This window comes from Equus asinus, chromosome 5, assembly GCF_041296235.1.
Source record: "Equus asinus isolate D_3611 breed Donkey chromosome 5, EquAss-T2T_v2, whole genome shotgun sequence".
NCBI lineage: Eukaryota > Metazoa > Chordata > Mammalia > Perissodactyla > Equidae > Equus > Equus asinus.
Genome location: NC_091794.1, coordinates 109,358,397 through 109,383,898, shown reverse-complemented (window position 1 = coordinate 109,383,898; position 25,502 = coordinate 109,358,397). Strand labels below are relative to the sequence as shown.

Sequence of the window (25,502 nt, the reverse complement as noted above, 5' to 3'; positions counted from 1 at the left end):
CCCCGCCCCATATACTTAGTAAAGGCTCCGTTTTCCTGAGTCTCCCAGAGCTAAGCAGCGCTTTGCCATAAGTGTGCTCCGGGCTTGCAACCAGTGTGTCTGCGCGGCGTCTGTCTGTGGGGGTGGAGTGGGGAGGGGACCGGCTGGGTTCCGGCGTCTAGGGTCCTGAGCCCGTAGAGCCAAGGAGGCCCCAGGCGATTCAGTCCAAGGGTCACTGGGCTTTGCTGATGCAGAGGGCCGGAGGAAGACTCCACCCCGGCAGGGCCGAGCCAGGGAACCTGGGACAAAGGTCGGGTGGCTGGCCCCAGGTAGTGTTTTGGAGCTGGGCAGTCAGTGCGCTGGGCGGAGACATTCGCTTGAGTCCCCAGGGCCAGCCCAAGAGCCGTCATGAACTCTCAGGGGCCTCCAGGCGGAGGCCCCACGCCCCGTGAGTAGAACCGGGAGGATGGTGGGGCCGCGCGGGCTGCGAGCGGAGAACCCGTCTCTGGGGTCCTTGAGGGCTGCTCGCGAGGCCCGGGATCTGGAGAGCTGCCCTCTCGGCCCAAGGGAAGGCCCCCGGCCCGGTCTAACTTGGGGAGGGGGCCGCAGAGAGACAAGTCGGGGGGCGGCGGGGACGCAGGCCCCCAGCCAGCACCTCGTCTCCGGCCTCCGCTCAGGCACCAAGTCTTTCAACATGATGTCCCCGACGGGCGACAACTCTGAGCTGCTGGCTGAGATCAAGGCGGGCAAGAGTCTGAAGCCGACGCCGCAGAGCAAGGGGCTGACCACGGTGTTCTCCGGCAGCGGGCAAACGGCCTCCCAGGTAGGCGGTCTGACAGGCGCCCCCGCCCCGCCTCCCCGCGCCCCTGCCCGCCGGGGCTTAAGCCCCGCCGCTTCTCCCCGCAGTCCGACTCGCCGCTGCTGCCGGCGTCGCCCGCGCCGTCACGGGCCCGGAGCCCCACACCGCCGGTTGCAGGACCCCAGCCGCTGCTCAACGGTAGCGTGGCGCCGGCGCCGCCCGCCACCCCTGCGCCTGGCGTGCAGCTCGATGTGGAGGTGATCATCCCCACACACGACGAGCAGGGCCGGCCCATCCCGGAGTGGAAGCGCCAGGTGATGGTGCGCAAGCTGCAGCTGAAGATGCAGGAGGAAGAGGAGCAGAGGCGGAAGGTGGGTGGGTGGGGCTTCCCAGGGGGTCCTGGGGTCTGCAGCTGGGCCCACAGCCCACCCCCTACATCACGCTCCCCCCTGCCCGGGCCCTTCAACCTCAGGCGGTTCCCATTACCTCTGGGGAAAAGCAGGGTTGGATGACCTCCCCTCTCCTGGGGCTGTTCCCCGTCTCCACCGCCCAGTAACCTGTTCTTTGGTGAGATGGCCATGTTCATCCAACTCTAATGTGCCTTCAAATCGCCTGGGATCTTATGAAAATGCCTATTCTGATTCAGGAGCTCTGGGTGGGGCTAAGATTTTGCACTTCCAACAAGCTCCTGGGTGAGGCTGACCAAGCTGGTGCAGGGACCACGCTGAGTAGCCAAGAGGGCTTTGGTCTCTGTCAGACCAGCCTGGGCTCTTTCCCTACACTGCCACTTTCCAGCTGCTGATACTGAGCCTCATCCAGCCTCAGTTTCCTCATTTGTCAGGTCAGTTGATCATCACCGGCTGGCAGAATAGTTTACCATTGATCTGCTCAACAGACATTCCCGGGCGCTATCTATGTGCTACACTGTTGTGGCCTCTGGGGATTCACTGTGTATCTGTCAGGGCCTGCTCTCAAGGTGGCTGCGGGAGGGGGTCAGGGGAGGGTCAACCAGCAAGCAAACACGGCACCTTCGTAGAGTGATAAGTGCCCCCAAGGAGACAAAACAAGGCGATGTGAGAGAGGGAGCGACCGGGGAGACAAACACGGGGCTGTTAAAGCACCTCAGTGCTGTGATGGGGAGAGCAGAGCAGTGGGCAGCCCTACTCCACCATCCTGCTCAGGCTGGGGGCGTGGTTATGGAGGGAAGAAGTGATGTCTAAGATTGACTTGGAAGATAAGCTAGAGGTGGACAGTAAAAGAGTGGAGCAAAGAGCAACCAGGGAGGACAGGGGAGGTCTGGGAGTCAGAGTGGGTGTGGCTCGGTGACTGTACTATGGGAGGGGACAAAGCTGGAGAGGTGAGTGAGGGTCAGATCATCACGGCCTGGCCAGCTGCCCAGAAGAAAATGGACTTTCTCCTGGAACCGTGAGGAACCTGGGAGGGAAGATAACTGGGAGGTGGCATCATCATATTTGTAGGTGGGGAAAGGATTGTAGTGGAGAGGATGAATTGGGAGGCCTGTGAGGAGGTGAGGGCACCCCCCCACCCCAACCTGGGCTGGAAAAGCCTGGTGCTGAAGTAGCAGCATAGAAGTGGAGAAAAGAGAGGAATAAATGAGACTGTCAGAAGTGCTTGGCAAGCCTGGCTGTATGAACTGTACTATTATCCCAGGGATGACAGGGCGTGGGAATTGCAGTAGGAATTTAGCCTCTTTAAGAGCCTCTTATCCATCAGGTAAAACACTGATGTGGAACAGGGAGGGCTTGGGCGGAAGGACAGCTTGAGAAGGTCGTGGATGGGGAGAGGAGAGACCCCACTGGGGTCTGGCCTCGGCATCGACATCGCAGACTTTGGGCGGGGTGGGAGAATGCGCCGGTGCATCGCAGCTTCAACGCCTTTTGCATGTTCCTTCGGTGGTGTAATGAGCAACCAAGCCAGGTGTGGAGACTCCGTCTGCCCGCCCTGCCTCTACAACAGCGCCCAACGACCGGCTGTGTCCCCGTCAGCGACCAAAGTGGACACTGCCCAACGCCTGGAGTGGCGGCCTGGGCCGAAGCCTCGTCCCAGCGTAATCGCCCGCCGGCCAGGCGCGGCCCGTCCGTGCAAACGCAGCCCCGCGGAGCCATTACACCACCCGGGACATGCAAAGGGCGCCCTCGGCGGGCGCTACGGGAGCCAGGCCAGAGGGAGACGCGCCTCCCTCCCCTCTCTTGTTTTCCCCGCCTTAGCTGACGGCCGGCAGCTCGTGCTGCTACCCCCGCGAGGGCTGGAGGTACTCCCGCGAGCACAACGGCATCCTCGGGCCCTTCGGCGAGCTCATGACCGAGGCCGACATCCTCCGCATCGAGCAGCAAATCGAGAACCTTCAGGTGTTGCACAAGGCGCAGAAGCTGGAGGCGCGCCTGGAGCAGCTGGAGCTGGAGCTGGAGGAGCTGCTGCCCATTTCGGCCGCCTTGTCGGCGCCGCGCTTCACCGTCGACCCGCGCCGCATGCACGGCCGAGCCGCCAGCCTGCCCGCCTGGTGCAGCAAGATCTCCACCCTGCTCAAGAGCATGGCCACGCTGCTGGCCGCGCTGGGCGGCCGGCCTGCGCACCTAGCCGATCTGCTGGCGGCCGACACGGGCCAGCCGTTGGCGCCGCTGCCCGACGCGCCCTGGCGGCCGGGCCCGCTCTGCCTGGGCCGCTCCCACTCGCTCAGCTGGTGCCGCGAGGCCGTGGCACGCGAGATCCTCGAGTGTGGCGTCTCGGTGCAGCACCTCCGCGCCACCTATGAGCTGCGCGCCCAGGGCCCGGCGCCCGCGAGCGACCCGCGCCGCAAGCTCTCGTCGCCCTCCGGCGCCCCGGGCCGCGAGCCTATCCTCGAGGAGGACTACGTGGCGGCTGGCCCCGACGAGCCAAGTGCCGCCGCTGTCAACGGCCTGCTGGCCACCGCGGAACCCCTGGGCGTGCTGGGCCCGCCCGAGGCACCAGGCCGCCAGGTGGCGCTGCCCGAGCCCGAGCAGCTGGCGCGCAGGCCGCCGCTCCCCACCGAGCTGCGCGGCGTCCAGGACTACATCGACATGCGCAAGGAGCGCATCGTGTACCTCTTTCTGGAGCACTGGCGCAAGTGGGCTTTCCGCGGCCCGAGGCGCCACGCCCCGGCGCGCCTGCGCAGACTGCTGCCCCGCGTGGCGGCCGCGGGCGCTGGCCTCCACTCGGAGGCCTCCGACGTGCCCCAGCCGCGGGCCGCCGACGGCCTAGACGAGCGGCTGCTGCGCCTACTGAAACAGCGGCAGGTGGTGGGCAAGCTGCTGGGCCGCTGGCGAAGCCTCCTACGGCAGGTGCCGGCGCGCCAGCCACCCGGCCTGGGCCTGGCGCACGGCCTGTACTGGCCGGAACAATTTCTGCCGCCCCTCGACGGCGGCGCGCCCCCACGCTACGACAGCCTCACTCTCGATCTCTTCATGCTTGGCTACTTCCAGCTGCTCGAGATGGGCCTGAGTCGCGAGGAGCGCAAGTTCCGCCACCTGCTGTGCTACGAGATGTTCGACCGGTTGGGCAGCCACCCGTGGGAGCTCATCCGCCTCTTCCACCGCGTGGTGCTCGAGGAGGTGGAAGCCGGCCGGCGTGGCTGGAGCGACGGCTTCGAGGACCTCAGGCGTCAGTTCTTCGGAGACAGCCCAGAGGCTGAGCCGGCCCGGGAGGAAGAGGCTGAGAAGGAGCCAGAAGAGGAGGAAGAAAAAGAGGAGAAGGAGAGGGAGCCGGCCCAAGAGGCTCGAGCGGCTCGAGCTCAGACGGAGGACTGGCGAGAGGAGCAGCCGGAGGCGCCTGCCCCTGCACCGCAGCCCCCGTCCCCACCCCCGCCAGCCGCTCCCCCCCCGACGTCGGACCCTCCTAGGACTGAAGCCCCCGCCGAAGACCCCCTAGAGCTTGTGACTGAGATGGGCGAGTTCAGCAACGAGGACATCTGCCGCTACATAGACCGCAGCTTCTCCTTCTGGAAGGAGAAGGAGGCAGAGCTTTTTGACATCTGAGCAGCAGAATTCAGAATTTACCCTGAAGCATCTTAACCCGGGCCTGGATGCCTGTCGGGTGCTCTCTGGAGGCCAGAAACAGGCAGGAAGAACCCAGGATAGGCGGCCTTGGAAAACCCAGCATGCCCGGGACCAGGCTGCCTCTGCCTTTGAGGTCCCATCATGGCCTGATGTGGGGTGTTGGCTGGGATGGGGGGGGCATGGCACAGGGCAAAATAGATGTTCCCATCTGACCCTACAGTGTTGCCTGCTTCCGCATGCACCCAGGTGGAAGAAGCAGCCCCTCTCAGTGAGGGACTTTGGGTCCCCCTTGGGGCCATGTGGCTCTCTTTCTCTCTTTGGTTTTTCACTGGAATTCACAGCTGCCTCTTTGGCTGAAGTCAGGGGAGCCACGTGTGCAGTGTTCCGTGTGACGTGTACAGATCCTTTCTTCCCTGTAACAACCAAGTAATAAAACTCTTTGCTGTAAGCTGCCTGTGTTGGATGCCCCCCCGTCATGTCACTGTAGCCCCACAATTGTAGAGCTGGTGTCTATTCTGGGAATAGGACAGATATAGGCCAGAAGGTCCTTCACAGTGGAGCCAGGGGGCAGCCTGAGTCTCTCCTAGCTGGCAGGATCTGTGGGGGCCCAAGTATGTGTATCTGCCCAGAGATTCTGGGCCACAGGCCTGGGGTCATCTGCCCACCCGCCCCAATGGGGAATCTCATTCTCTGCTCCCCTCCTACACCCAGCTCTGACCTCTCTGGTGCTATCTCTAGGACACAGGGACCGGGGTTATGGCACCTTCATCCATTTGCCCTATAGAAGAGCATCAAACAGGTCTCTTCCTGCGACCCCATCTGTGTCCCATTGTCCCTGACTCAAGAAGATTCCCAGAGTTGAGGGTGCACCCCCTTCAGCCCCCTACGTCCCAGCCCATGCTGACCCTGAAGCTTTGTGCTCGTGTTTCAGGAGGAGGAGGAGGAGGCCCGGCTGGCCAGCATGCCTGCCTGGAGGCGGGACATCCTGCGGAAGAAGCTCGAAGAGGAGAGGTGAGCTGGGGGTCTGGAAGATGCGGGCCCTGGCAGGGTATGTTGATCATGTCCCTGAGGTAGTGGCACCAATTAATGCTGTCTTTTTTCCTTCTAGGGAGCAGAAGCGGTGAGTATGGGGCTGGGCCCGACCTGCCTCTCCTCCCTGCACCTAGTCACGGTCTTTTTGCCCCTTCACCCAGCCCCATCTTGAACACATCCCCTTGTCACTCAGCCCTTTAGCACAGCCTCTCTGTTCCCAATAATCCCACCAGACCCCTCTCCCCCAATAACTTAGTCCCTGTTCCCCAAAGTCTACCTCCTATGCTGTAGTAACTTTGACACGAATTACCCAGCTGCCATCTCCCTTTCTGCTCTGCAGTTAACCCAACCTCTGTGCCAATAACCTTGATAGTCTGTCCTTCAGAACTTAGTTTCTGCCCCCAGTAATCTAGCCCAGTGCTGTCCCATAGAAATATAATGATAGCCACTTATGTAATGTTAAATTTTCTAGTAGCTACGTTGAAAAAAGAGATCCAGATGAACTTAATTCTCACAGTATATTTTATTTAACCCAATATATCAAAACTCAATTATATATTTAAATAATTATAATTTCAATTGAAATTATATATTTCAATATATAATCAATATAAAGATTATTAATGAGATGTTTTACACTCCTTTTGAAAACTAAGTCTTTCAGATACCATGTGCGTTCTGTGCCTACAATACTCCTCAGTGCCACCATTTCAAATGCTCAAGCCACCGGTGCTTAGCAGCTACCTTGTCAACAGCGCAGATCTAGCCCCCACGTTCTAATAACCTGTTCTAATTACCCAGCCCGTCTCCCAATAATGTGCTTCCTCTGCTCCCCAGGAGCCCAACCCCAGTCCCGAGTAACTCAGGTCCTGGCCCCAGTAATCTCTTCCCCTGCCCCCAGAACGCTGCCTCCACACCCTCTGCCAACCTCAACCCAGCATCTCTGCTTCCAGTAACACCCGCAGCCAGCAATAACCCAGCTACAGCCTCTAAATCACCCAGCTCTTATGTGTACCCCAGTGACCCCAGTCTGCCCCCAACCAAGCCCCTCTGTCCCCAGCAATCTCAACCACATGCTTCCTAACCCACCCCCTGTCCCCACTTGCCTAGCCCTTCTGCCTCTAGAACCCATTACCCCGCCCACCATTAATTAGTCCCTCTGTCCTCAGCAGCTCAGCCCCTGCCCTCAGTAACCCACTCCTTGCCAGTGACCATTCACAGTACGCGGCCCACCCTCTCACCCGGGCCGCTATTCTGCCCCCACCCCATGCTTAGGAAAGAGGAGGAGCGACAGAAACAGGAGAAGATGCGGCGGGAGAAAGAGCAGTCGGAGAAGCTGCGGACGCTGGGCTACGACGAGACCAAGCTGGCGCCTTGGCAGCGGCAGATCATCCTGAAGAAGGGAGACATCGCTAAGTACTAGATGCCGCCCTCCTGCACGCAGGCTTCCGAGTTCGTAGGGGGGGCCCCTAGCTCCCGCCCCGGCCTGGCAGGCCCGGGAGCCGCACCGCCCTCCCCTCCCGCGCTGGAACCCCTCCCTGACCCTCACCCCAGGCCCCGCATCCTCAGCCCGGGTGACGCCGGAGCACGCCCGCCCCCGCAGTCGCCCAGAAAAAGTGCCCAAGCTGTTGACGCAAAAAGATGCTGCTTATTTGCATGCCTACTTACATATATTTGCATGTTCGTTGAATGTCAAAATGTGCAGAGCTCTCCCTAGCCCCGTGGGTGGTGACTTTGATTTCCCCGCGGGGAGCGCACCGGCTGCAGCCCCCTCCCCCGCACCCCGGAACCCGCGTGGCTGGCGCATCCTGGGCGGAGGCGGGCCCCACGCTCGGGGAAGGGGTTTTCCTCCCTCCCTGACCCAGATCTGCGCCCGGCCTAGCCGGGGCCACATTTCCCATCCCCGCCAAGGGTTTCCTCTCAGTCATTTGTTTACCAGAAACGATGAAAACTGCAAACTGCCCGTCGGGACGGAGTTGCCGCTCCTGGGGCCCCACCTCTGCCCCCACTTCCCTCCAGTTAAGTCTGCGCCCCGTCCCCGGCTAGGCCCCGCGCTCCTCGGACCCTTTCACTGCCCTGGTGGAGTGAGTGGAGGACGAGGGGCCCTGGACCTGCCTCCAACTGCTGCCTCCCCAGTCCCCGCGCCCCCGCCGTCTCGCACCCCCATTAAAGCGCACCCCCATTAAAGCGCTCTCAGCCGCCCGGGCCTCACGTTCACTCTCAACTCTCACTCGCCGTCGCCGAGACTTCCTCTGTCCCGCTCGACTTCCTCTCTGCCGCTCCTGGTAACTGGGCCACGCGGAGGGGGAGTGGGGAGGCGGGTTTGGTAACAAAGGGCCACTCTGCTCTCCACCGTGGGTCCCACACCCTGGGGTGGCAAGACTCCCCGCCCTTTCCACGTCCCAGGAAACCAAGCCTCGGCCACTTAACACCCCCAGCCCAGCGGAAACATCAAACAGCAGCTTTTCTTCATAGGTTTAATACCGAGGGCTCAACCAAACTCAGCCCAACAAACAGCTGGGCAATCTCTTGACACCCTCCCGATACTCGTTGAGGCTTCTTTGCCTTAACTGGCACCCTGGGGGCACCAGAGCTGAGGCCGGCTGGCGCTGCTACACAGGTCGGCGCCAGGGGCTTAATAAGTGACATAAAATGTCTACACGCATAAGTAACCGTACTTAGGGCTTCTGCAAGGGCCACCAGAGCCCAGAGATGGCGGGCGGGCCCCCGCGTCACGGGCCACGCTGCAGGCGACTGCGCAGGTCCTCGGCACAGCCGTCCAGCCCCATGCGCTCCAGGGCCGCATAGATGGCGCCCAAACCGGCGGGCTGCTGCTGGCGCCAGCGCTTGAGCATCTCGTACTGCTGGTCGCGGAAGCGGCCGACCTCCACCTCCACGGCCTCAATCTCCGCCTCGCGCAGCCCCAGCGTGCGCACGAACTCCTTCCAACGCCGCGCAGGCACCGCTTCAATGACGTCGTAGAGCTGCGGCCCCGGCTGGAGCATGGCGGCCCCGGAGGCTGCAGGGGGCTCTTGCGACGGCGTGGGCGGCGGCAGAGGGCCTGGGGGCGGGCCAGAGAGAGCCAATGGGGGATGCGGGCTTCAGCCAAGGGGCGGGGACCTGGGCGAGGGCCAGAGCGGATACCTTGGGCAGAGGCCAGCAGGGGAGCTCCACCAGGTCAGGGGACCCGAAATGGGCAAGTGGCGCCTCTAAAACCACAGCTTCTCACCTTGGACTGGGGAGAATGGGGTCAAGGCTTCCTGAGTTCCCTTACCAAGAGCTCTGCTGGGCAGCTGGTCCCAGGGCCATGTCACCTCTGGGCAGGGCGCCTTCTGGGTCTGAGGGGAGCCAGGTGTCCAGCTGTTGCCTACCAACTGGACGGCGCAGACCTCACTGCTGTTGGGTGGCACCAGAAGGGCGTGGGTGCCGTCTGTGGGTGTGAGGTGGGTGACCTGGAACCCAAGAGAGGCCCCAGGTCAGCCTTGCTTGCCCAGTAAGGCCCCTTGGCTGGGCTCTCTGGCTGGGAGTGGCCATCCCTGGCTCAGTCAGCAAACATCCCCCAGTGTCCCCCAGCCAACCACGCTATCTCACTGTGGCCCAGCAGAAGAGCTATTCCTCTGCCTCAGATACTCTGCCCCTGCCGTCCTCCTCTTGTTCCCCTGGCCGTGGTGGCGCTCATCCCACTGAACTGTTACCCCCTGTTTACCTGTCTGGACCCCAGTAGACTGAGATGCCCTTGAGGGCTGGCACTGTGCTGCTGTCATTCACTGATACTCTGCTCTTTGCATATGTGTTCATTAGGTCTACTCAGCGCCAGCCACCATGCCATGTGCTAGGGACCACGAGTTATAATAAGGCCCAAACTTTCAGTTCCAGAATGCTGAGGCCCGGATGCTTGCTCACCCTCTTCCCAGAATATTACTGAGATTCTTACCTGTAGAGGGCTCAGGGCCTCCATCCCAGCTTCCTCTGATAACAGAGACAAACAGCATCTAATCAGCACCCAGGCAAGGCTCCTGGACCGGAGTGCTGGCCCAGCTCCTCTCGGGTTCCTCTGCAAGTCCCCCAGCACTTCCTCCCTCAGTTTCCCCCTCTGCATCAGGGCCGAATGGGCTCTGGGCTACCCATCCTGACCCCAGGCCCCTAGGAACGTGTGTGTATGCATGCACTTACCGGGAACCATGGGCTTGCAAGGCTGGCAGCGGCGGTATGTGTAGGTCAGAGTGGCCCCAAGCAGGAGTGGGACCACCAGGCCTGCCAGGAGCACCTGGACCCAGAACACTGAAAGAGTAGCTGGTGGGTGGTGGGTGGTCACTTCCCCCCAACCTCCCCTTGGCTCATCCCATCTCTCCTACTCGCATTCCCAGCACACCACCTACTCTGTCTCCAGCCACAGACAGCCGCACAGGGCTCAGGACAGCTCCCAAGGGTGCTCCTGTAAGGGAAGGGGGTGGGCTGGGGGATGAGGGAGTACGTACCAGGAGAGGCTACCCAGGACTGCCTGACATCTTCTGCATTCTGGAGACCCTTCCCTCCCCAGGCCTCTCTCCTGGGAGCCTCACTCTACCCAAGAATGTTCCCGAAGTACTGCTGAAATGTCACTTGTGTCCCCAGTAACAATATCAACAATCACTATTTATCGAGCTGCTTCTAGACAAGATTGAGGGTCACCAGAACGTCAACTCCATAGAGACTGGGATTTGTCTATTTTGTTCCTGGTGTATCCCTAGCACCTCGAACAGCGTCTGGAAATAGCAGATGCTCGATAAACATCGTTGAGTGGATGAATAAATAAAGTGTCTTACTCCTTAATCAGAGCCCTGGGAAGGACCTACTAACATTCTCGTGTTTGGGTGGGGAAGATCAGAGAGGTGAAGTAACTTTCCCAAGATGCCCCAGAGAACAAGTGGCAGGTCCTGAATCTCGGTCCAAGTTTTTTTTGTTTTTTTTTTAAAGATTTTATTTTTTCCTTTTTTCTCCCCAAAGCCCCTGGTACATAGTTGTGTATTTTTAGTTGTGGGTTCTTCTAGTTGTGGCATGTGGGACGCTGCCTCAGTGTGGTTTGATCAGCAGTGCCATGTCCGCGCCCAGGATTCGAACCAACGAAACACTGGGCCGCCTGCAGCAGAATGCGAGAACTTAACCAATCGGCCACGGAGCCAGCCCCCCCAAGTTTTTTTTTTTAAAGATTGGCACCTGAGCTAACAACCGTTGCCAACCTTTTTTTTTCCTGCTTTTTCTCCCCAAATCCGCCGAGTACATAGCTGTATATTTTAGTTGTGGGTCCTTCTAGCTGTGGCATGTGGGACGCCACCTCAGCATGGCCTGATGAAAGGTGCCATGTCCCCACCCAGGATCCAAACTGGTGAAACCCCAGGCCACGGAAGCAGAGCGCACGAACTTAACCACTCCACCATGGGGCCGGCCCCTCAGTCCAAGTTTTGAAACTCTATCAACGTGGCTCTCTCCAAAGTGACCGACCCTATCCTTAATGGACAGCTGGAAGAATTACCGAAGTCGAGTCTAGCAGGAAGTGAAGCTATGACCCCTTCTTTATCTGGCATAAGGTGAATCCAGATTTCCCTTTACCATCCAGTGTTTGTCTGAAGTGGGGTCCACCTGCCATTAGGCCAAGCTCCTTCCCCCTAGACCCTCACCCCGCTCCCAGCCTCCTTTTCCCCAGCCCAGGGCAGCCAGGAAGTTACGTGGGGCAGGACACGCAGCTGTTGCCATATTCATAGAAGCCAGGCAGGCAGGTCCCACAGCCGATGTCTCTGCCAGAACCTGCAGTCCAGGAGATAGCGTGGGTCAGGTCAGGAGAGAAGGAGGCAGGGGGAGGGGGAATGGGAGTAGGTAGCCCGGAATGCGGGTACTCACAGGGCACCCGCGCGTGGCGGTGCAGGGCCCCACAGTCTGGGCATGGAAGGCAGCGGAAGCGTGAGCCGTCAGGGCAGTGCCTGACCAAGCACTCCACGAACGAGCCTGGCTCGCAGCCACAGAGGGTGTCCGCCACTGCTGAGCAGTTCTTCAGGGCCACCTGGGAGGCTGGTGGGGGGGGGTTCAGGAGGGTGGAGAGAGCAGAAGCCATCAGGGCCAGAGACCCCCACACAGAGGCAGGACAGATCCCCCAGAGTATGGAGATGAGAATAGACCAGAGACAGGGCCACCCCAAAAGGGAGAGAAGTTCAGAGATGACTGCAGACCAGAGGCTGAGGCATGTACAGAGATAGGAAAGTCAGCAGGGAGAGAGGGTCAGGGGGGAGGCCCCGGGGCAGGTGGGCACAGGGCCCTCACACCCAAAAGTTGAGCCCAAGCCAGCCACTTCCTTCAGAAAGACCCTGGCCACAGCCTGTCCTCAAGAGACCCCCAGTGAGCTCTAGGCAGCCCCTCACCCTGCTCATCACAGGCCTGGCAGCGGGTACAGCGGGTCTCATGGTGGTTCTCCCTAGCCAGGAAGGTGCCCTGGGGGCATGGAAGGCAGGTGGGGTCGCCACAAGGCTTTGTACAAGCGGCCTTCAGGTAGTGCCCTGTGGAACCCACACTGGGGTCAGACAGTCAGAGGGGGCTCCCACCTTTCCTCCCTCCCTTCCCATCTCTGGTTCCCTACTTCCCTCCTAGCCTCCCCTCACCCCATTCCTGGCCTGCCTGCCCCCACCTGCTCTCAGGCTGCCCTCACTTCCCACCACGCCCCTCCCACCCCTCCAGCCGCTCACCTGCTGGACAGCCCCTGCAACAGAACAGACCATTCCTCTTCTGTAAGTTGTGGGCACAGTCACACCTGGGGCTGGGAATGTTGCCCTGGCCCCGGGCACCCAGCAGCATGAGGAGGAGAGCCTGAGGGACAGGTGCTGCTGGCTCCCAGCGGGGCTGCCCCATGTGGGGGCCTCTCCCTGCCCAGGCTCCCCGACTTCAGAGGCCCCAGCACTTGCCCTCAGTGGAGCCCACTTCTCAGGTGCGGGTGAGACTAACTTCCTTCCCCCTCTGCCCGGATCAGCCTTCAGAGAAGCAGAGTAGAGGCCCCTACCAGCCCCTCTCACACATTTCCCCTCCACCAGGGCCCCAGGGCCCCAGGGCAGGAATCAGGGAGCCCCACCCCAACCCGTGCTTTTTCTAAGGTGAAGGACCCTGATCTTTTTCTGCCTGGGGTCCCCAGACCCCTCTGGCCCCTGGGAAGGTGTTTCCTCTCGGCGGAAGAGCCCTGCCTGGTTGAGCCTCTAATTAGGTCGGAAGGGAGGGCCGGCCCAGCCGTCAGCCAGGCTGGGAGCGCAGACTCGCCAGGGGGCCCCTTCCTTGGCCGCAGGCGCGCCTGCGGGGACCCAGGCCCACGCAAGGCTCAGACCGTACCCCACGCCCCGCGTCCCCACTTACCGCAGCCACCGCTGCTCTGCAGCCCCCCGACCACGGTTCCATGGCCCTCAACGCCGCGCTGGGCCCTCCGACGGGCGTGCGCCGGCCGGGGGCTGGCCCGCTGCGCCCGCCCCGCCCCGCACTGCCCGCCACGGTGTGCGCCCAGCCCAGCGCCCGCAGGGCCCGCCCCGCGCCGCCCAGGAGAGCCCGCCCCGGGGGTGGGGGCCAGGGCGTGGCCCCGCGGCTCCCTAGAAGGGGAGCTCCCCAGCCCCTGCGGCCTGCCCCCGCGCACCTGAGCTCAGCTGAGGCCGCCTGCGAGCAGCAAGATGTGCACAGGACAGGGCCGCATCGCGGTCCCCACGCCTGGATTCTAGGCCCCAACCTGAGACCACCGCTTCGAGGTGAAGGGACGTCCCCTCTCTGGGCATCAGAGCCTTCCCTCAGCCATGAGGGGTTGGGCGAGAAGTACCCAGGTGGGAGAGCCACCCTCCCCAGACACTAAGTGGGTGTGGGTACAGGGCCTCCCCCCGCCCCCGGAGTTGTCAGGTGCACTCAGTAGAGCCTAAGACAGGTGGCCTACCCTCGTGGACACTCCCACGGGCAGCCCAAGACGGCCCTCTGAGGCATCTGGCTGGGAGGGGGTAGCAGGTACCTCACTGGGGGAGGCGCCTGTGGGAGGCTCCGATGGCAGACATGGCGCTGGTGGCAGGGGTTGGGGGTTGATATTGGGGTGTTGGTCCGGTGACCTCTGCCCTGTTAATTCACTAATGCTTCCTACAGTCTCTTCCAGTGGTGCCCCAATGCAGACGGAGGGGGACAGGAGCACCGAGAGGCGCCCACCCCAGAGCTCAAGGGCACCTGAGTCAGGAAAGGGGGGGTTCCAAAAGCAAAGGACTCTTTCTAGTGGAGTATATACAAGTCTTTATAAAAGAATCAAAAGCTCAATAAATATGCAACAGAGCCCAACCCAAGCCTGGGGTGGCCAGCGGGGCTGGGAGGGAGTCGGTGAGGACAGGGTCATATCCCATTTGGGGCCAGATGAGGGCGGAGGTGGGAAGGACTGCCCTGGAGCCCAGCTGGAGGGCTGGATCTGGTGACCTCAGGGACTAGTGGGCAGGGGCCCTGCTGGGGGTAGGGGCCAGGGGCAGGTTAGTGAAGGTGGTGGCCCTCGGGAGGCAGTCCTGAGGGGGTACTGCAGCCTGGGGCTCTGCTGAGCCCTCCTCCACTTCCATCCAGTCTGGCAAAGTGCAAATTGGGCCCCAGGGCGGTGGCAGGGGTCCTGGCCTGCACTGAGGCTCGGGCGCACACAAGGCAGCAGCTGGACCAGGGGCTGGCATGTCCCAGGAGGCATGCTGTCTGTTGTCCCTTGGTGAGTGGCACCCTTGAGGACCCTCCTCTGCTCAGACTTCCCTGGAGGGGAGGGGAGAGACAGTCCTTCCTTGGCTGATGCCACTCAGAGGGGCTCTGGCCACCCTCTCCTCCCTATTTGAATCCTCAGGCCTTTGTACCACTGCCCGCCTTAGATATCCTCACTCAGGCTCTGGGGCAGGTCTCAGGCTCCCTCTCCCATCCCCATCCCCAAATGCCATCTGCTCCCAGCCATGACCGTGCCTCTATCCACTCCCAGGCTCAGAGGCTCAATGCCAGCACGCTGGGCCACCTTCCCTCTACCCCCGGCCAGTCCACTCACGAGGCAGTGAGCGTGGAGTTAAGCAGCAGTGTGGTCCTGATTCGGTAAAGCTGGGCCAGCGTCAGCTTCCTGTGCTGGGCAGAGATCCCTGGCGGGGGCTCAGGCTGAACCCTGGGCGAGGCCCCCGAGGGCAGCTCTCTGCTCCTCCTGGAGGCTTCTTCGGGCTCTCTAGCTGAGCAGCTGATTTTGCACGCCAGCTCTGACAGCTTGGGGCCACTGCCAGGGCTTGGTGCCCCGTGGCAATCCCAGCTGGGCCCAGCTTCCTGAGGGGAGCCCTGGGTTCTAGTGTCAGGAATTGTAGCAGCCAAGCAGAGTTCCGACAGGCTGCGGCTGGGGGCTTGGGGCGCTCCAGGGGTGGTGGCCCCTGACAACAGCTGGAGGAGGCTGGCCTCAGATTTGGACTTGAGCAGGTGGGGCAGCCGGGGCAACAGCTGGACAGGGTTTCGGCGGCAGAGGCGGGGCGAGGGTGGAGGTGAAGGGGCTTGTGGTAATTCTGGGGGCCGGGGTGCTGGCTCTGCCATAGGGGCTGGGGCCACAAAGTCGTGCAGGGACGTCGGGGAGAGGGTGCCGTAGGCGGAGTCCATGGAGCAGGAACGGCCATCCACTGGGCCCAGGGGCAGCAGTTCACTGGTGGGCGTGACAGAAGAAGCGGTGGTGCTGAGAGAGGTCTCATCCGACTGGGAGCTGAAGGGGCCGCCCTCGAACTCAGGAGAGGACAGCGTCTCCCCAGGCTCCACCACGACCATGGCTAGGGTCTCCGTGGAGCCGTCCGAGGCACTGTGGGGCCGGGAAGACAAAGTCAGCCCAGCCAAAGGAAACCAAGATGGCCTGGTACAGCCCCGTGCTGGGCAATGCAGAGTCTACACCCTCTGCCCTCCCGGAGGTCGAAGCTCAGAAATGGCATGCATGTGGCACATGTGCCGGATCTCCCAACTCCTATGCCCACAACACAATCAGTAACAGTGTCTGTCACCATTACAGCACTCCTTCCTGCTGGACACAATCTAAGAACCCTCAGCTCAGCTCCAGGGAGCTACCACTAATGGGTCAGAGTGGCCTCAAGTTGAAAACTGTGCCATCCCCCCCTGGACTTGGTGGGAGACAGAGCCCTCCCCCAACCCACTGGGCTCACAACACGAAGCCATGCAGAGGAAGGGGTCATGGTGAGGCCCTGCCCAGTGTCAGCGGCCTTGGGGTCGGGAGTCCTGGGCTGGAGAACTTGCCCTGCTCTGGCCTGCTGGGTAGTCCTGGGCAAGCATACCAGTGCTGGGAGTCAAGGCTGTGGCTGCTTTTGCGCAGGATGGTGGGGGAGCTGGCAGCAGAAGTGCTACTCTCCCCCCCTTCCTCCTCCTCTTCCTCCTCTTCCTCCTCCTCCTGCTCATCCTCCTCTTCTTCCAGGCTCTGCAGGTGCTGCTGGCTGCCTGGGTGCTCCTGTGCACGCAGCTGCTGCAGCTGGTTCTATAGGTGGGGTGGGGGCACACAGGGGCAGAAGGGACTGTGGGCAGCAGCCCCCACCAGGATGCCCTGCCCGCCTGCAGACCACGCTGCTCTCACCTGGGCATTGTAAATGGCATCCACCCAGCCACGGCACAAAGCCTGGCCGCTGGCCTGGAATGTGTAGGCCCCTACAGCGCTATGGAACTCATTCAGGTAGATGAGAAGGAAGGAGCCTGGTTAGGAAGGGCTTGCATCAGCTGAGAACACAGCCTCTGCCCATCACAGCCCTTGCCCAGGAGCAGGGGGCTGGGCTCCTCACCAGGGTCCCGAAGCTCCCGGCACACAATCTTGTCCACCAGCAGTGGTGGCCTGATGACCTTGGTCCTCTCAGCCTTCTTCACTGCCTTGGTCACCAAGAGCAGGTCCGTGAAAAGGAAACAGTAGACATCCATCTGGGGTGACAGGGGGAGCAGGAGAGGCCCAGGGCTCAGGGCCAGGGTCCTCGGACCTCAGACAGAGACCCGCAGCCTGTCTCTGCAACATCCTCTCCTGGAGGTACTCAGATTTCATCAAACACTTCCCCTGCCCCCTCCCTGAACCTGAGAGCAAAATTAAAATGAAAAGCAAGATGATATTCTCTTTCTCTCTTTGAACTATATATTTGTGATTTAGTTCAACTAAAAGTTTATCTTAAAGAGAAAATGGGAGGTGATTGTAAATTACGATCTGCAGGCTCTCAGCTCCCCAGCACCCACATGATTGACAGCTCAGTAGCAAGGCTCTGGGGCATTCCTGGCCTGCTCAGGGAATGTGCCCCTTCCCTCCAACCAGGAACCCCTGTGACACTGACAAGTGAGCAAGACCACACCCCATGGGCTGTGACCCTGCTGCCGTGTTTGTAAAGAGTAAACTGCAGGCAGATAATCGTTCCCCATATGACACAAAGTCGCTAGTTCTTGAACGGCCACACAACCGATTGAGCAGCTGAGAACCACTGAGTACGGTCCAGAAGGTCTCCAGGAAGGGATGGTCCCGACCCACAGGGCAGGGGAGGGCAGGGGCCCTGGGTGTGGGGTGGCCACAAGAGTCACCTTACTGTCCTTCCCCTCCTTCATCCTTAGGCTCCCCTCCAGCAGCAGCTGTCGAGTCTCCTCCGGAGAGGCGCCAGGGATGGGCGCTGTGAGGTCCAGATGCAGAAATTCTCTCAGGAGCTGTGGGTGGAGAGCCAGTGTAGGAGAGGTCAGGGTCTGACTCGCCATCTCAGCTAGCAGACCTCAAGCAAGGTTCCCAGCACAGCTCCGTCTGCCAGTGTGGCCCTTCCTCGCCCCCAACAGGATCCCTCCCCCGACATACACAGACACAGGGGCCCACCTTGTCCACCTCGTCGCTGCTGCCCTCCACCACCTCGTAGGCGTCAATGCGGCTCACCACGGCTGCCAGCCGCTGCCGCTCTTGTCGCTGCCGCATGCAGGCGTTCACGTGGTGGATGAAACGCTCCACCGAGCTGATCTGGGGAAGGGCGGTGGGGGTTTAGGCTCAGTGTCCTCAAGGGACCTAGCCTATCACCCCGCCAGCGCTAGCGTCCCCGTTACCATGGTGATGACGGCTTCCTTGGCGCGAGGCTCATCTGTCTTCCTCAGCACCGATTTGAGCAGCAGCGGGTACTTGGTGAGCCGCTGGTGGGGTTTGGCCAGCATGTCGCTCAGCTTCAGCCGCTGGCACTGCTGGTGTTTCTCGGCCCACTGCGGTGGGGAGCCGGGGGCGGAGCTCAGGGCAGGCCCTGCCCCCGGACCCGAGGCCCCGCCCACCGGCAGACCCCTACCATCTGCAGGCCAGGTGAACCCCGGGTCCTGCGCTCCCGCCGACCAGCCTTCCCGGCCCGCCCTCACCGTGACGTAGGCCCGGAAGAGGTCGCTGTCGCGCAGCAGGCCGCGCATGTACTCCATGCAGCCCTCCTCCTCCATGCAGTATCGGATGTAGGGCTTGAAGAGGGAGCCGAACTGGCCCGGGGCAGAAGGAGCAAAGCACCGGTTACGCGCGCTCCCCAAGCCCTTCCTTACTGCCCTTTCGCGACCACCCCAGGGGCTGGCAAGCTTATCGTCCCTGTTTTCCACAGAAGAAAACTGAGCCTCAGCGAAAGAGACCACCCTCGGCCACGTAGCAAGGGTAGATGGCCAGGTGGGGTTCAAACCCGGGCAACCGACTAGGAGTTCCTTGCCTGTGCCCACCAGGGGTCGTGCGGGGCCAGAGGTCAGGGGAAGGGTGGGGTGAGGGGCAGATGGGATCGGCGCCCCAGCCCTGCCTCAGTGTCCCCGCCTGTGTCCAGCCCAGCCCGTACCATCTTGAAGCCTTTGAGGAAGTCCCCGGGCTGCAGCAGTGCCCGCGTGCGCCGCGCCTTCTCCAGCACCGGGGCCATCACGCTGGCCCACAGCCCGCGGTGCAGCCGCGCGATCTCCGGGATGTTGCTGAACAGGCGCTCCGCCTCCACCTGCGCGGCGGGAGGTGCGCTCGGCCTCGCCCCTCACCTACTCCATCCGTGAGCCCCGCCCCCTGCCAACCCCGCCCCCGAGGCTAGGCCCCGCCTCTTCCTACTACCCGCCCAAGCCCCCCAGGCCCCGCCGCACCTCACACAGCAGCCCCGACTCTTGCAGGTTCAGGAGACAGCACAGGAACAGCTGTGGGGTCAGGGAGCACTGCAGCTGGGGGGGGGGCGCCCATTCCCGACGCCCTAGCCAGCCTCTTAAGATTCCCTCTACCCCTTCCCCCTCCCAGGAGGCCCTGAGGCAGCCTGGGACAGAGAGGGTTTACCCTTTGAGAAAAGGCCCAGCCCCATGGCCCACCCAAGGGTCGCCCTGCCCAGGCCCCACCTAGAAGGAAGCGCTGGGGGACCAGCCTAGCAGCCATGCCTGGAACTCTCCTCCACCTCTGCCCTGGCTCAGCCTCTGAGTTTCAGCTCAGAGGCTGCCTTCCCTGAACCCCCAAGACTAGCATGGGTGCTTCCCCCAGGTCCAAGTCCCTACACACACACACACCCCAGTGCCTACCCACTCCGTCTCCACCTCTAGGGTGTGGGCTGCTGGGCACCTAGCGCACGGCAGGTGTTCAGAGTGGCCGTTGGATGAATGAGTGAGAGGATGAGGCCTGTGTTAATTCAGCTCAACTGGCAAGTGTGCCCCAAGCCCCCTCCCAGGTGAAGCCCCCTCCCACGTGCTAGCCTGTGGGATTTGCCTCCTCCCCAAGGGGTGGCCCTTCCCTCACTCTCCTTCCCCTCTCTGTTGCCTGGCACCTGCTCCTTCTGCAAAGGCTGAGACTCCGCTTAGGGGCACCCAGAAGGCACCCACGAGGGAGAGGCAGGCAGGGGGCTCTGGGCTGGGTGTGGCCCCACACTCACGTTGGTGATCACCCGCAGCTTCTTGATGTAGGAGGCCTCCGTGTGCAGGAGCTCCCACACCGCTTCCTGCTGGTGACACTGCCGCCGGGTCAGCTTCTGTGGGAAGGGCAGGGGGTCATCCAGGAGCCCCAGAGGGTGCCGGGATAGACCAGGTGGGGAAGAAGGGTGAGCTACCCTGCATGCAACCTCCTTTTTTCTCAATGGGGACACAGGTCCCCCAAGTTCTGGGCTCTCTTCTGCCATGAAAACAGCCAAGTGGCACACCGCAGTTTGACTTTGCCTCAGTTTCCCCAAAGTGGGTTAATGATGACAGCAGCCTGGCAGAGCTGTCCTGTGGAACATCCTGTCATTGGGTCCACAGAAGGGCCCCAGGAAGTGGGGGATAAGGCCCCCTTTTCCCAGATGAGGAGGGTGCGGCCGGGCTGGGGGGGGCACCCACCTCATGACCGTCAATGAGCTCCCGCCAGCTGTCCTCCAGCCGCAGGCAGGCATCATCCTCCTCCTCCTCATCCCCCTCCTCCTCCCATGAGTCATGGTCGAAGCGCAGCCTCCGGGGCAGCCTGGGCAGCCCAAAGAGCCCGTAGGCATGCAGCTTGCTCTCCAGCTGCTCCATTTTGTCCACCTCCTGGAAGGAGACCCGCGATCAGGGTCAGGGGTCAGGGCCAGCCAGCTGCCCTGCCCCAGGGCCCACGGGACCACATACCCGGCCAAAGGCACTGGTGCTGGGGCCAGAACTGAAGAAGCCGCTGAAGCGACTGGCTGCCCGGTTCTTCCAGCTGTCGCTGCCCCCACTGCCGCCACTGCTACTGCCAGGCAGAGAGCAGCTGGCAGGCGTGGAGGGCTCCTGTCCCGGGATGCTGGCCTCCCCCAGGAACTCCGACATGTTCTTGCGTCGGCGGCCAGGGGCCTGGCCGGGGAGGGGTGGTCAAGGCCAGGCCCATCCTGGCCCCCAGAGCCCTACCCCAAGGTGGGTTTCCTGGACCCTGGCCAGCCTGGGATGTGGAAGGGTTTCTGCACCCCCCACCATGGGACATCCCCTCTCCTGAGACCCACACACATTCTCGGGGCTGGAAGGTCCAGACACAGATGCACCTGGACTGCCCCCCAGCCACAGACATGAAGCAGCTGGGGAAAAGCAGAGTCACACATACTCAGATGCACTTACAAGCACAGCTCCAAATGGATCCACAACATACACCCATGCACACGGCCAGTAACACGAGACACACTCATGTACTGACCCCTTGGGCACTAGAAGATTCTCAGTGACAAGACCCATCACCTTGGGGTATGGTTGGATCCAGAGGGAGCCCCCCCATTCACAGAGCCAGCCCCATTTTCCAGAAGGGGAGATCAAAGCCCAAGAGGGAGCAGGGAAGGCTCCAGGGGACTCCCCACTGAGGACCCTGCCCACCCCCAGGCCTGACACAGCCCCTCCTCACCAGGATGTCCAGGCTCTCTCGGCGGCTCTGGGGATCCACACGCTCCAGGGCAGGGGCCCCGGCCCCAGCCGGCCGCAGGATTGGCAGACTCAGGGACTTGGAGTCCTTCACGCCCTGCTCCACCTTCCCCTCGTCCCCTGGCTTGGCTGAGGTGACATTAGGGGACAAGCAGAGGTCCTCAACACCCAGGTCTAGTGGAGGAGGGGGCCCCAGTCCTCTCTCCCAGGATCCAAACCAAGGCCTAGCTGCCCCTCCCTGAAGCCCCGCCCTGCCAGCACCTGCCACCACAGCCCAGCAGAGACACCTGTATGCTAATGAGCCTGCTCAGGGCCATGGCCAATGGGAACCTGAGCCTGGGCGGAAGAGCCCATCTCTGGGAGGCCCAGCCAGACCCCAGCCACCCTGCCTGCCCGCCCAGCTGGCTGCTCACCTTTGACCCGCAGGTAGTGTCCCCCGAACCTGTAGGCCTCAAAGGTGAGGGACAGTGGTGTGTTGGACTGGTCCAGGTAAATATCCACTTTGCCCAATGCAATGCCCTTCCTTTCAAAGATGGGCAGCAGCACTTCCCTGCCCCAGAACGGAGGTGTGTATGTTAGGGGGCAGTCAAACGAACCCCTACTCTATCCATAGCCCCAGCTCCAACTCACCTTCCCAATACCCACGGGATCACACACAGGTACACAGACACACAGGTGCGTGCACACACACACACACCTGCCCACAGAGGTTCACACACTCCTGCACACATCCACACACAGGTCAACACGTTCATACCCTCACACATGCACATCTGTATACCAGGGACTGGGCCACGCACACTTGGGTTGGAATACACACACAAGTGCACAGGCCCTCATCACACGTTCCCTCACACTGGTGTGCACGCCACACGGGTGGGCCGCCAACAGGTGGGGGACGTGCTCACTCACAGGCCACCACACAGATGTACACAGTCATACCCGAAGGAGGCTGCACCTGCCCCCAGCCCCACTTCCACCCTCGGCGCCACCAAGCCCTACCCCAGTGACTTCTTCTTCATGGCTGGTACAATCTCCGTCTCGATGTCCACGTTCAGGTCAAATTTCAGAGTGAAGCACTCCTTGCTCGGGTCCTGAGAGGACATGGGCCTCTTAGCTTCTGCACCCCTTGTCCCCCACCCTCCCCAACCCAGGGTCTAGGATGGGAACCCTGACAGGGGAGTGAGTGCAGGGATTTCCCCAGACTGCCTCTGTCCCAGGGAGGCCCCCAGCATCCTTCCTGCCTAAGGGAGGTGCTTCTGGAGCATCCCACACCTGGGCTAAGGTGGGCAGTGCTGGGCTGCAGGGGAGGGTGGCGAGGGAGAGACACACTCACTCCAGGCCCCATCCCTGGTCCTGGGGTTCAGAGCAGAAGGGCCCAGCCTTGGGGCTGGGAAGGAAAGGGGCAGGGGCTGTCAGGAGGCCCTCTGCAGCCTGGGGGCTCCTTACATCTGTGTGTCTCCTCCTGGCTTTCTTCTTGGAGAGTTTCAGGCCTGTGCTCTTCCGGTCCCTGCAGGGAAGCCAGCGAGGGCAGAGGTTGGAGGCACGGGGAGGCCCTCACCAGGGTGGGATGCAAGTGGGCCACAGCTGGCTGCCCACCCCACACTGCCCAGACAACCAGGTAACTCGGGTGCGCTCAGGCAGCCCAAGGCCCACAAGGGGCTGTGCGCCCTCTGGTGGCCTATACAGGAGTCACACCCAGTGCTACCTAGTCAGGTGGAGTCTGATCCCAGATGCCCTGGAGGCTGGCCCAAGCTAGGTGGCTCCTCCAGGAATCAGAGCAGCCCCAGGGGTCAGGAGGGGTCTCCAGTCAGCCCTTCTGAAACCTCTGGTCCCTGGATCTCTGATCTGAGACCCAGTTTTGGGACCCCTCAGTTGTCTGCTTTGCCCACCTACCCCTCACCTACCCTTTGCCATCCAGAGAGCTTTCTTCCTCCTCCTCCAAGTCCACTGCAGGGCTGGTGCGTGGCGGGCATGACCGGGTGGACACATTCCGGGCCAGGACAGAGCCTTTGGGGCAAAGTGGGAGGGGGCTGTGCCTGCTTTCCCTGTCCCCCTCCTGAGCCTTCCAACACAGCCGTCTCCAGGGGGACCACAGCCTGCCACTGATCCTGGGACCCCTCTCCCCCAAACTAGCTAGGGCCCTCAGGTTCTGTGAGGAGAGGGGCTCCGTCATTGCTTATCACCTATCTACCCCCAGATCAAAAAGACACAAGGCCCATGGGATGACACCTCAGGTGATGCCCCACCCCCAATACAAACCCACCTGTGGCCTCAGTTTACCCTTCTATAAAAGAGGATAAAGCAGTTCTGCCTCTGGGATTGTTGCAGGAAGGGACCAAAGTCCACGGCTCTTTCTCTCAGGCCTCCCCTCCCCCACCACTGTGACCACACCCAAAGTCCCAGGGGGCCCTGGCAGCAGGGGGAGTCCTTTTGTCCCTCTGACCAGCTGGGAAAGGAGACACAGGGTTGGCATTTCTGGCCAGGCCCAGGTGCCTGGAAGCCACCCCAGCACAGCCAGTTGGCAGTGGGCCTGGGCCAGGTCCCTACTCAGCAGGAGGGGTTTCTTGTTTCCGTTCACAAGTTCCTTCTGATCTGCCCATCCCCGCCCCCACCCCCACTGCCTTGCTCGCCAGTGGTAGCCTGGCTGGAGGACTTGCTCAGAAGTCCCCTGCCCTGAGGACAAGAAGAAAGGGGGCTTTCTCCATGCTGGCCCCGGGTCAGGGTCAGGGGCAGCTACGGGAGGTGCAGACCCAGCGAGAAAGACCCGGCACCTGGTAGAGACAGGCCTGCTCTCCAGATGAGGTACAGTCCCCCAGCGTTTTCTCTTGTTAAAAAACTTGTGGACTGCAGCATACTTGGGGTTCATCATTCACAGTCAACTCCTGTCCTTCTGATGGCCCTGTCACGGCTCCGACAGTTACCAACACACTGTGCCACCAGACAAGGAGTCAGGAGCTGCCCCGGGAGCTCTAGGGGCCAAGCTGAGCCCCCTCATGGTGCTAACCTTGAGGGGGCAGGTCGAAGCGGACATGCCCATCATAATGCATGGCGCTGTGGAACTTGCTGTCACAGGCCTCGCAGAGGTTGAGGGGTCCCCGGCGGTGCAGCTGCTGGCAGTCGGCGTGGTGGCATACCTGCTCAGGGAAGGAGGGAGATGCGGGTTGGGCTGGGCTCTACAGAGCCACAGGCAGGCACACCTGTGGCCCAGACCACGCAGTGCACAGGTGGGGCTCCTGGCCCCTCCAGGGGCTGCTCTTCGTTTCCAACCCTCATCCCCACAGGGTGCCTTAGGCTTATTAATTCACCGGGTGAACGTTTCCCAAGCACCTACTAAGTGTCCACTCCAAGGGATGCAGAGACAAGCTAAGCCCTGCCTGCTGAGGGGGAGACTCTGACCTGGGCATCTTCCCGGGACGCAGGCAGGAAGGGCACCAAAAAATGCTCAGGGTTGCCGTTCGATTTGGCCAGCTCAGAGTGTGAACTGGAATGCCGTACCCTCCTCCCCACCCAGGGCCTCTGCCCTCAGTTCTGTGACCTGTCGGGCCCCTGAATTGCTGACCCCACCCAGATTCCTAAGTCAGGCACGATGGGGGTTATGGAGGAGCTAGGGAGAGGTGTTGGCATCTGGGTGCCCATGCAGTGGCCCTGGACCGTTGCTTGGTGACATGATCCCAGATTTACCAAATCTCACCCTGGTCTACTCTCTCCCTGCCTGCCATGGACGACTTTCAGATCTCCTCCTCCAACCTCCCACCTCCGAAAGCTCACCCCCAACTCACTCCCTGCTGACTCGGCATCCTACTTTTCTAGGGAAACAGAAGCCATCAGAAGGTGCTCCGTGAGCTCCCACCACCGCGTCCCCCCACCTGCCCTGGTCTGTGGGGGCTTCACCCCGCGCCAATCCAAGGGCAGCCTTCCACCAAGATCCACCCCTCTGGCCGAGGTGTGGGGATGCGGCTCAGCATTCGCTCCCTCCGACATCATCAGATTTGCCCTCTCCACGGGATGCCACCCAGCAGCGCGCCAACATGTGACTTCTCTGTCTCCAGCTCCGTTTCTCCTCTCCCTTTGTAGCTCACCTCCATAAACAGGTATCCGCACTCACTGCTTCCCAGTCTCTCCTCCCGTTACTCTTTATGTTATTTTTCCCAACACTTTGTTTTAAAATATTTCAAACCTGCAGCAAGTTATAAGAATAGTACAATGACATCCATACACCCTTCTAGCATCCCCAATTGTTAACAGTGCCACACCAGCTTTCTCTCTTATCCCCTCCTCATTACCCTGGCCCCTGCTGCAGAAATCATGACATCGCCTAAGAGCACAGACCT

The 25,502-nt window shown here is 61.6% G+C and overlaps 3 protein-coding genes across 24 annotated transcripts in view; 1 reads left to right on the top strand and 2 right to left on the bottom strand.

Moving 5' to 3' along the window:
* ESPN (espin) overlaps nucleotides 1-8,050 on the top strand; it is a 32,114-nt gene extending 24,064 nt beyond the window's left edge. For 4 of the 12 annotated variants that reach the window (XM_044769567.2, XM_044769566.2, XM_044769568.2 and 1 more), the window contains 3 exons: nucleotides 657-802; nucleotides 886-1,149; nucleotides 3,007-5,252. In XM_044769567.2, coding sequence (XP_044625502.2) covers nucleotides 657-802; nucleotides 886-1,149; nucleotides 3,007-4,791 — 2,195 coding nt within the window. In that variant the 3' untranslated portion in view covers nucleotides 4,792-5,252. Of the gene's footprint in view, nucleotides 1-242; nucleotides 428-656; nucleotides 803-885; nucleotides 1,150-3,006; nucleotides 5,253-5,743; nucleotides 5,835-5,920; nucleotides 5,933-7,119 lie in introns of those variants that run through there. The other 8 variants (XM_044769571.2, XM_044769570.2, XM_044769569.2 and 5 more) reach the window with 6 other exon arrangements.
* A 257-nt stretch (nucleotides 8,051-8,307) lies between these two features.
* Nucleotides 8,308-13,404, bottom strand: TNFRSF25 (TNF receptor superfamily member 25). 2 transcript variants are annotated; one of them, XM_044769574.2, is made up of 10 exons: nucleotides 13,213-13,404; nucleotides 12,558-12,678; nucleotides 12,237-12,371; nucleotides 11,722-11,889; nucleotides 11,550-11,628; nucleotides 10,217-10,299; nucleotides 10,018-10,125; nucleotides 9,779-9,813; nucleotides 9,119-9,296; nucleotides 8,308-8,905 (listed from the first exon to the last, which is right to left on the bottom strand). In XM_044769574.2, the coding sequence occupies exons 1-10, from the start codon at nucleotides 13,252-13,254 to the stop codon at nucleotides 8,577-8,579; spliced, it is 1,278 nt and encodes a 425-aa protein (XP_044625509.2). In that variant the 5' UTR covers nucleotides 13,255-13,404; the 3' UTR covers nucleotides 8,308-8,576. The 2 variants fall into 2 exon arrangements, with proteins under 2 accessions (XP_044625509.2, XP_044625508.2); XM_044769573.2 differs by having other exon boundaries at nucleotides 10,224-10,279.
* Nucleotides 13,405-14,088: 684 nt separating this feature from the next.
* PLEKHG5 (pleckstrin homology and RhoGEF domain containing G5) overlaps nucleotides 14,089-25,502 on the bottom strand; it is a 47,410-nt gene continuing 35,996 nt past the window's right edge. For 8 of the 10 annotated variants that reach the window (XM_070511227.1, XM_070511234.1, XM_070511230.1 and 5 more), the window contains 20 exons: nucleotides 24,176-24,305; nucleotides 23,076-23,178; nucleotides 22,618-22,678; nucleotides 22,171-22,262; nucleotides 21,582-21,718; nucleotides 21,152-21,297; nucleotides 20,413-20,616; nucleotides 20,149-20,334; nucleotides 19,710-19,805; nucleotides 18,943-18,993; nucleotides 18,657-18,806; nucleotides 18,208-18,318; nucleotides 17,911-18,060; nucleotides 17,690-17,827; nucleotides 17,410-17,529; nucleotides 16,638-16,770; nucleotides 16,436-16,551; nucleotides 16,143-16,339; nucleotides 14,882-15,658; nucleotides 14,089-14,601 (listed from right to left, as the gene is read on the bottom strand). In XM_070511227.1, the coding sequence (XP_070367328.1) occupies nucleotides 14,592-14,601; nucleotides 14,882-15,658; nucleotides 16,143-16,339; nucleotides 16,436-16,551; nucleotides 16,638-16,770; nucleotides 17,410-17,529; nucleotides 17,690-17,827; nucleotides 17,911-18,060; nucleotides 18,208-18,318; nucleotides 18,657-18,806; nucleotides 18,943-18,993; nucleotides 19,710-19,805; nucleotides 20,149-20,334; nucleotides 20,413-20,616; nucleotides 21,152-21,297; nucleotides 21,582-21,718; nucleotides 22,171-22,262; nucleotides 22,618-22,678; nucleotides 23,076-23,178; nucleotides 24,176-24,305 (3,108 nt within the window). In that variant the 3' untranslated portion in view covers nucleotides 14,089-14,591. Of the gene's footprint in view, nucleotides 14,602-14,877; nucleotides 15,659-16,142; nucleotides 16,340-16,435; nucleotides 16,552-16,637; nucleotides 16,771-17,409; nucleotides 17,530-17,689; nucleotides 17,828-17,910; nucleotides 18,061-18,207; nucleotides 18,319-18,656; nucleotides 18,807-18,942; nucleotides 18,994-19,709; nucleotides 19,806-20,148; nucleotides 20,335-20,412; nucleotides 20,617-21,151; nucleotides 21,298-21,581; nucleotides 21,719-22,170; nucleotides 22,263-22,617; nucleotides 22,679-23,075; nucleotides 23,179-24,175; nucleotides 24,306-25,502 lie in introns of those variants that run through there. The other 2 variants (XM_070511225.1, XM_070511229.1) reach the window with 1 other exon arrangement.